Source organism: Chenopodium quinoa, unplaced genomic scaffold (genome assembly GCF_001683475.1).
Source record: "Chenopodium quinoa cultivar QQ74 unplaced genomic scaffold, ASM168347v1, whole genome shotgun sequence".
Classification (NCBI taxonomy): Eukaryota; Viridiplantae; Streptophyta; class Magnoliopsida; order Caryophyllales; family Amaranthaceae; genus Chenopodium; species Chenopodium quinoa.
In genome coordinates this window covers 7005070-7014593 of record NW_018745684.1, presented here as the reverse complement: position 1 = coordinate 7014593, position 9524 = coordinate 7005070, and the positions used below count along the sequence as shown (strand labels likewise).

The 9524-nt window shown below is 37.0% G+C and overlaps 1 protein-coding gene across 1 annotated transcript; it reads right to left on the bottom strand.

Annotated features, from left to right (window-relative positions):
• Window positions 1-7006: 7006 nt before the first annotated feature.
• LOC110717941 lies at window positions 7007-8482 on the bottom strand. The gene is made up of 3 exons (XM_021896739.1): window positions 8216-8482; window positions 7948-8006; window positions 7007-7506 (listed from the first exon to the last, which is right to left on the bottom strand). Exons 1-3 carry the CDS (start codon window positions 8392-8394, stop codon window positions 7367-7369), a joined length of 378 nt encoding a protein of 125 aa, XP_021752431.1. The 5' UTR covers window positions 8395-8482; the 3' UTR covers window positions 7007-7366.
• Window positions 8483-9524: the final 1042 nt, after the last annotated feature.

The window sequence follows — 9524 nt, the reverse complement described above, 5'->3', positions numbered from 1 at the left end:
GATGCTGTAGCTATCTTCTGTCCATTGATCACTCAGGAAAGCATCTTTCATTTCATCCTTCACTTTACATATCCACTTCAATGCCCAGCAGCCCCTTTACTAGGAGTGTAATGCCACCAATCCTTCCCTTTGATATACACAGCATGCACCCATCGTACGCATAGAGAGTGCTTTTTCCAAGCAATTTTCCACACAAATTTACTAAGAGCAGCTCGATTCCAGAGATTGCAATTCCTGACCACCAAGCCACCTGAATTCTTGGGACGGCAGACCCAATCCCAAGAAATAGGGGGGCTCTTGAAAGGCTTGCTGAACCATCCCATAGAAAAGCCCTACAAATCTGATTTATTCTGGTGATTACAGCTTGAGGTAACAAAAGGCATTGTGCCCAATAGGAATAGAAACTAATGAGCACAGAATTAATGAGGGTCAATCTGGTTGCAAAAGACAAATTCCTAGAAGTCCAACAAGTAATGCTAGCCATCATTTTATCAATCAAGGCATCAAAATTATGAACTTTCAAATATTTGGAGTTAAGAGGAACACCAAGATATTTAAAAGGGCCGGGAAGTCCCCTTCTATGAAACCAGAATCAGTTAGGATGTCAGCCTTCACATCATCAGCCATATTCCCAAAATAGATGGCAGTCTTGCTTTGATTAGCCTGTAATCCAGAAACTTTATGGAAAGAGCGCAAAGCTCTAATTAAAAGTCTCACAGATTGAGCATCCCCATGAGCAAATAGCATCAGATCATCTGTAAACACAAGATGGTTCAGCTTGATAGTTTTGCATCTCTGGTGGAACTTGAACTGTCTCTTCTGCCCAACTTTGCATAGCAGTCTTGTTAGATACTCCATACATAAAACAAACAGTAGGGGAGACATAGGGTCCCCCTGTCTTATACCCCTAGCTCCTTTGAAAAAGCCATGTATACCTCCATTAATCATAAGGGAAAAAGAAGGGGAGGTGACACAATTCATCACCCAATGAGTAAATCTGTCAGGGAAACCCAGAGCCACCAACATCTTCTCAATAAAACTCCATTTAAGAGAATCATACGCCTTTTTAAGATCAACTTTTATAGTGCACCTGGGAGCTTTCCTCTTATTGTTATAATCCTTTAATAAGTCCTGACAAACCATAATTTTGTCAAGAATAAACCTACCCGAGATAAAAGCACCTTGACCTTCTCCTATGATTCCAGGAAGCACCTCCTTCAGTCTACTACATATCATTTTTGAAATGATTTTGTACAAAACATTGCAGCAAGCAATTGGTCGAAACTGGTGCACATGGACAACATTATCAGACTTTGGGATCAAGGTCAAAGAAGTTGCATTGACTTGCTTGAGAAGCTTCCCCTGGTTGAAAAAATCAAGCACAGCTGATATATCATGTTTAATCACCTCCTATGTGACCTTATAAAATTTGCTAGTGAAACCATCAGGACCAGGGGCCTTCTCCTCATTAATACTCCAGACTGAGACTCTCACATCTTCTTCACTAAAAGGTCTACACAGACTACCTTTCTGATCTTCTGTAATGCAAGCCCCAGCACCAATAACATAAGGATGAATATCTCTTTAAGCACTGTTATCTATTCCCAAAAGATTAGTGCAGTAAGACAAGAAAGCATTAGCCACCAAGGAAGGCTCAGTTACCAGATTTCCTTCATGATCATGAACACCACCAATTCTGTTTTGCATTCTTCTCTTCCTAATACAAGCATGGAAGTAAGAAGTATTCAAATCACCATCCTTCATCCAGTGAACCTTCTGCTTTAGAAAGTCAAATTTAGCTTTGTGAGCTTTAGCATAATTTTTCCTAGCCTCATACTCCTTAGACAACAGCCCCTCATTTGTGGGATCACTCACTACTAGAAAAAGGCCATTTTCGACGGTAAAATTCCGTCGGAAACACCCTGAAATCCATCGAAAAAGGCCGTTTCCGACGGAAATTCCGTCGGTACGGGTTGTCGGGAAACCTTTTGTAGGGAAAACGGCCTTTTCCGTCAGAATTCCGTCGGAAAACACTGTTCCGACGGAATTTCCGACGAACTTCCGTCGTCGGAAGAGGAATTCCGGTCAACGGAAAGTCCGTCGGAAATTTCCGACGGAATACAAATCCGCCGGAAACTTCCGACGGAAATTCCGTCGGAAATAACATTAAAAAAAAATAAAAAAAAACCTAGTACCACCCCTACCACCAGCCCCCACCCCCACCACCAGCCCTAGCCTAAACCCACCCACCCACCTTACCTGAACCCACCCCCCTAACCCATCACCAGCCCACCCCCTGCCCCCCTAACATACCACCACCCCCCTTACCCACCAGCCCACCCCAAGCCCCCTTCCCACCAGCCCACCCCTACCCCCCTACGGCCCTATACCCACCCAGACCCACCACAATCCCAGCCCACCGACACCACCCCACCACAATCCCAACCCACCGCCGAACCACCCCCACCCACCACCACACCCACGAACCAACAACATTGAAACAACAACCAAAAATCGAAAAAATTACCAAAATCGAATAACATTACAATTTTCTTCTGAAATTAATCAGCCAAAAACAACAAAAAATCGAAATATAAACCAAAAATCGAAAATAAAAAATGAAATCAAACAAAATAAATAAATATACAATCATCTTCTAAAATTAATCAAATAACATTACAATTATAACAAAAACTAATTATAATCTAGATCTAACATTACAACAATCAAAAATCGAAAAAAAAACCTAGATCTGAAGGAGGAACGAGAAGTCGATGTCGTAGTTGCTTGGGCTCAAACCACCGGCAGACGTTGCTTGGACAGGAGGAGAAACGCCGAGAAACCAAGAAACGCAAGAGGAGGAACGAGGAACAAGAGGAGCTTGATATATGTCAATTATTGTTTTGATATATATGTCAAAAATGGAGGAGTATAATGCAGCTAGAGAAGAAGAGAGGAGAGAGAAAGCTAGAGAAGAAGAAGAGAGGCGGGGTGAGGAAAGAGAAATGAAAGATAATGGGGGGTTTTAGGTAGTGGTCCGTGTATTTAGGTTTTAGGTTTGTTTTTTTTTTATTATTTAATTATGTTCCGACGGAATTTTTTTTTATTATTTAATTATGTTCCGTCGGAAAAGGTAATTTCCGAGGGAATTTTCCGTCGGTAATTTCCGACGGATTTTATTTCCGTTGGAACATTAGGTTTCCGACGGAAAATTCCCTCGGAAATTTCCGACGGATTTTATTTCCGTCGAAAAATTAAGTTTCCGACGGAATATTCCGTCGAAAAACCCATAAATTCCAACGGATTTGTGTTCCGTAGGAAATCCGTCGTAAATTTCCGACAGAATTTAATTCCGTCGAAAACTTCCGACGGATTTCTGGTCCGTCGGAACTGGTCCGTCGTAAATTGGCCTATTTCTAGTAGTGACTGTTCAGCTGGCCCTGAATCTCATACAATCTCTTTTCAGCTACTGCATCAGCACTCTCAACACAAGAAAAGTACTTAAGATTTATTTCTTTTAAAGACTTTTTCAGCTACTGCGTCTTTAGATTTTAAGGATTATTATCACCTAACTTTTCCCAAATGTGCTCTATCAAGTCATCTTTCAAGGATTGATGAGTTCGTCTATTACGCATAGCGTCCCTTATCTCCAAGTACTTATTAATGTCGATAGGACGTCTTGTTTGAAACTGAAATGTCTCATCATTATTTATGGTACCACTTGTACTAGCTTCACCTTCTAGACGCGACATTGGGCGATCTGTTTCGTAATATCTTCTTGTTACTTCAGCATTCTTATAAGTATCTCGTTCATCCTCGATCTACTATCATGTTACGAATTATTATACAAGCCTTCATAATGTCAGCTAGCACATCTTCATCGTAAGCAAGAGCTGGTTGTCGTACAATTGCAAACCTCGCTTGTAGGACACCAAATGCACGCTCAACATCTTTACGTGCAACAGCTTGTCGTACAGCAAAAATCATATGCTTATGAGTTTGAGGATTGGTAAATCCTTGCACAAAAGTAGCCCTATGCTTATGAGTTTGAGGATTGGTAAATCCTTGCACAAAAGTAGCCCAACTCAGATAAATACCATCAGCTAGGTAGTAAGCCATGTTGTATTCATGGCCATTGACATTAAACTTCACGGGAGGTGCTCGACCTTGCAAAACATCAATGAAAACTGGTGAACGGTAAAGTACATTAAGGTCGTTACAAGAACCTGGAATACCGAAAAAAGAATGCCATATCCATAGATCTTCATCTGTAATTGCTTCTAAAATGAGGGTTGTGTTCTTATTTCGTCCGCAATATTAACCTTTCCATGCATTTGGGCAATTCTTCCACTCGCAATGCATATAATCAATACTGCTAATCACCCTGGAAAACCTCGTTGGTCATTTCTATAAAGGATCTTTCGTAGGTCTTCGTTCGTCGGGCTTCGTAAATATTCATCTTCAAATTCCTTGATTACCCCTTCACAGAATTTTTGTAGACATTTCCGTGCAGTTGTTTGACCCATACGTAGATACTCATCAACTGCGTCAGGAGCCACCCTATACGCTAACATTCTCATAGCTGCCGTGCATTTTTGGAGTCCAGACAACCCCAACTTCCCATATGCATTTCGCCTTTGCTGGAAAAAACTCATCATTTTCCACAATCTTATTCACAATCTTACAAAACAGAGGTCGTTTCATCCGAAACCTCTAGCGAAACTGACTCTCATTATATAGTGGAGGATCCGCAAAGTAGTCGTTGAACAATTGGTTATGCACTTGTTCATGATTTCTATCCATTTGAGCCAGAACATGAGCATTTGTATTATTACGTTGATTTCGATGTGGAGGTGTTTGGCACAATACCATAAAAAACATCACTACACAATGACAAGCCAAAATACTAAGTGTTCATTTTTACCCGTACAGTTCCTTGAGTAATTTCTGCTTAAACTTCTCTTCCATTTCGCTAAGCGATGTCTTAGACAACAACACTTGCAATGTATCGAATTTTCGATTCAGTTTATCTGGCTCCATCTTCTCTTGTTGCATTTGGAGATTTTTCTCCTCCAACTCTAGTTGTCTTTGCTTCCTCATTTCCTTTTGCATATCAAAATCAAGTTTCTTTTGTTTAAGGGTAACCTCAACATCGCGTTTATCATTGTAAACTTTCATCTGTTCACAAACAACAGTCAAATCTTCTGATGCTACCCCTTTGCCTTTTCTTCTGGCCTTGGCTTTCTTAACACCAGCAGGGCGACTTATACCTCCAGATACAAAGCAACTAGTAGCATCGTCTCTAGTTCTTTTACCACTACCGCTGCTCTCTTCAACTTCTTTTTCCGTGTTCAGCGTCAACTTTCTTCCTTTCTTCCTTATTCAGACCCCACCTCATGAACTTTCTCCACTTTAGATATTCGTTCACCTTTCCCCACGCATATTGAAATTTAAAATTCCTTGGTGAATTTTGACAAGACCTTCGAAACAATTCATGGGCATTTTTTACCACATCACTATCATTGTACCCACTTCCCATTATTTTACCAGCTTTTTCCATAACACTTGCCCAGATGAGTAGGTCGGCAGCCATCCTCCTCCAATGAGTCTCTAACATGTTCTTGTTCCGCTCTAGAATCTCATGTGGTCGAGATAGATGAGCCGCATGATATTCTCAATGTATATCTCTCCAAAGGTCAGCAAATTTTCTATCTTTGCCAATAATTGCGTGTGTGAAATTGTTGAAGTAAGCCTCAATTAGAGCTTCTTTTTCTTTAACAGATCAATCACGGTGTTTGTTGCAACTGGAATTGGCTTATTTCGCTCTGGGGGATACTGGGGTGTCTCTGGAACAGTTTCTTCTTCATCACTAATGAATTATTGACTATTACTTCCTTAATAGACTTGTGGAGATTGGTTGTAATTTTGGTGAGTTGGTGGAGTCGTTTCTTTTGGAGGTGGTTGTTGTGGAGGAATATTAGGAAAATTTGGAAAATTTTCTCCATACATTTGAAAAAACCGAGAAAATTGTGGATGATTCATAAGTGATGAAGGATCAAAGTCGTTCACATTTTGTGAACGATTGGGATTATTAGGATTTATTTTTACTTTTAAAAAAGGGAACAAAATAACACAAAAATTTAGGGGATAAAATTTGATTAAACACTTGAATGATACTGTTAAGGAATTTAAAGAGTGAAAAACGATATTTTTATCTGTATCAAAATATGGAAAAATGGATGTCTACTTATAGAGAAATTTTTTTTTTTCCGTTGGTAATTTTTGTTTTTTTTTTTAAGAAAATAATTTACTGTATACAAAATAGCCGTTTTTCAATAAAAACGGTAACATTTTTACTGTTAGAATAGCTCTTCCAAAAAATGACACGTGTAAGAAGATCATTGGCTAACATTTAATCTCACCACAACTTTTGCAATTTTACCGTTGAATAATTATTGTATGTTTATTTTTTTGGTGGGCCCCACACGAAATTAATAAAAAAAAAAAGACCAAAACCTGCGCCCTACCCCACCAATAGTCAGCCCATAGCAGTAAGATGAAAGTTGAGAAATTTTTCTAGAATTTTTTGAGAAATTTCGTTGGTGGGGTGCTTTTTTGGGGAAAAAAAATTTCTAGAGGAGAAATTTTTCTCTACTGTAAGTGCTCTAACAAATATATAGTAACATGTACGGAGTACTAATTGATCAAATTTATTTGGTTTGATAATTTTGAGCTGGATGTGGGAGTATATAATTAATTTAATATTTTATATGTGAAGATGTAGGGCAATAGGAACCAGAAATTAAACTTGCTAAAGTTGGAAATATCCTGTTTTGAGAGAATTAAGATATGGTGATAATGTCTTAATTACAATAATTTTTCATAGTTGATCAATACTCTTGCCTTTCACAACAGGTCGTATGTGCCTATGAGGTTACAATTCCTTTGTAATCGTAACAATTTCACCATGATATGCAGAAACAGTACGTGTTCAAACTTATGCAAATTGCTCTTAAACAATAATTACATATATTGTTAAATATTCTTTGGGGTACATTCTACACTCAAACAATAATCTCCGGCATCAATTAGGACACAAGATTATAAGGTTATTATACATGCATATACCTACTATCAACTCTAACTCACTACAAATATAATTACTTATTATTACTTAGCTTATAACAAAAGTTTTAAAAATATTTCACCATTTATTATCGTATCATGAAAACAATACATGTATATTGTTTTATCCTAAAGTAGAAGGAAAACTAGCTGATCAACAAATTAATTTAAGACCGTTGAATGCATCTTAGAAGAAACCTTGCCCAATTTATAAGGCAGGCTATGTCTTATATGAATGAAATTAATCTTCCCTGACGGTTTTCGTAGCCATGGAATCGTAGGCTGGCCCGGCGTCGCGCTTCGCCTCAGCATAAAACCTTTCATTACCGTCTTTCACTGAGTGCGAAACTGTGTGTACTTTTCCTGATGCGAATTTCGTACCTGGTGAAATCAACAGTGAAAGTAAATTTCTACCGAGTTTATCATATTGTAATAACATGTTATTTTGACTCGGGTACAAGGACATAGGAAATGAAGGGATGGTTAGTCCCTCCATCACCCCCCAAATGGTTGGGGGTTCGATCCTCATCCCTCCATTTTACCGCTAAAAAAAAAAAAATGACTCGAGTACTTATTCATGTCATATACTTAGCTAGTACATACGTGTCTAGGTGTCAAATTAAGCTAGTATTTTTGTTGTTGAAATATTTAGGATCCAACCATGTATGAGGTGTAATGAAGAATATGAATGATAATATACGTGATTAAAATTTTGTAAAATATAATATCATTTGTACAATAGTTGCATTATCATAAATATAATTAGACCAAATAATGTACAAAAGGGATCACATTTATTTAGAAAAAAGGAAATTATATTACCATCATGCATCATATCTTCCGCAGCCTGTTTCATGTTTTGTGGGTTAACACTCAATTTCCTGTCAAAAAAATATACATAAAACTTAAAAATTACATTTGTAATTCATACTCAAATTTAAATTAATTTTGATAAGGATACCAATTATGAGTAACTATTATTTGTACATGATGATGAATTAAGACGTGCGGAAAAAAAAAAAATTGTAATTAAATGGTCAGAGAATATGAAAATGATCGAAATACAGATCAGGGACAAGTAAATATGTACCCGGACCCGGAGATTTTGTTGTAAGCCCAATCCTTGGCCTCTTCAGCCTTGTCCAGCACGGCCTCTTTTGCCTCTCCCAAGTCAAATGCAGAGCACATCCTCCCATTTTCAGCCACCAGTATTGCCGCGACAACCACGACCATCATCCATACCAAGGATGTTCCTCTTTTACACGCCATTTTTCTGTCTCACTTTTCAATGTATGTATATATATATGTATCTCTAGAAATAAAATTGGCTTGTTAGATTAATAACTACTCCGTATTATGTTTTAATTATTGTTTTTGATTAAATGTCCCTTTTAAAGTAAGAATGTTGGGAAAACCAAAGGAAGAGAGAATTCAACTCCGTAAGAACCGTTTCTAAATTTATTTTTCTATGTAATAGATATGTCACATATGTGTGGTTCTACGTCCTTTTTTCATTGCCATTTTTGTTGGAAAAAAAAAAACACACACACATTCATTTTTGTCACCTTTTTGTTTTCCTTCCGTGTCTTCTGCATTTTGTAAGGTACTCATTCTAAGGTGTATTGCTTGTATTTTCCTTTTCTTTGCTCTATTTTTAATTATATTTTAGTTTTAGATACAATTTAATGTTTTTAGCATTATCTAACTTTAATTTATTTTTATTAAGCATATGTCAAAATACAAATAAATAAATAATTTATGAATTTTTATGGTTGTACAAATTTAAGCATGTAGGTATACGTTAAACTACTAAATTTTATTTTTTTTATTTTTTTTATTTTTTTTTTGACAAGAAGTTCTAAGATAGTAAAATCAAACAAACAAGAACTAATGACTATAAGGACTATAAAAGCACACGGCGACGACGAGCCTGAACCGCCAACCAGTGGGCCGAAATAATCTACTTTAAAGTTCAAATACCTCAAATATAATGATTTAAAAGATGTTCTACTTAACTTATTAGAACTAATCTGAACTTATTAAAACTAATCTAAACTTATTTTACTTGTAATTTAACAGACTCTTACTCTCTAACTTGTACGAGCTCTTAACTTACATACATACACATTAAATTACATACTTATACATAGCATGTATTTATAGTGGAGTATGTCGGTTCATTACTCCACTATTCTTGCTTGTACCTGTAGTTAGTTCTAGAATTGTCTACTTACATTTACATTTCTCTACTCTAATTTTCTCTACAAGATTTTTCATACCTAGATTATTCTAATTTCATGAATTAGACGGTTATACTATATTTTTCTAGATTACCTTATTTTAACATTTAGAGTTATTATTTATTAGTGTGGACTACAATATAGTTAGTCTCAGAAAAT

Bases quoted from the DNA above. Each gene is read 5' to 3' on its own strand.
- LOC110717941 (XM_021896739.1), bottom strand. From the start codon at position 8,394: ATGGCGTGTAAAAGAGGAACATCCTTGGTATGGATGATGGTCGTGGTT. The intron at 8,007-8,215 runs GTACATATTTAC...TTTTTTTGACAG, and splicing joins AACAAAATCTCCGGGTCCGG to GAAATTGAGTGTTAACCCAC. The intron at 7,507-7,947 runs GTAATATAATTT...TGATTTCACCAG, and splicing joins GGAAGATATGATGCATGATG to GTACGAAATTCGCATCAGGA.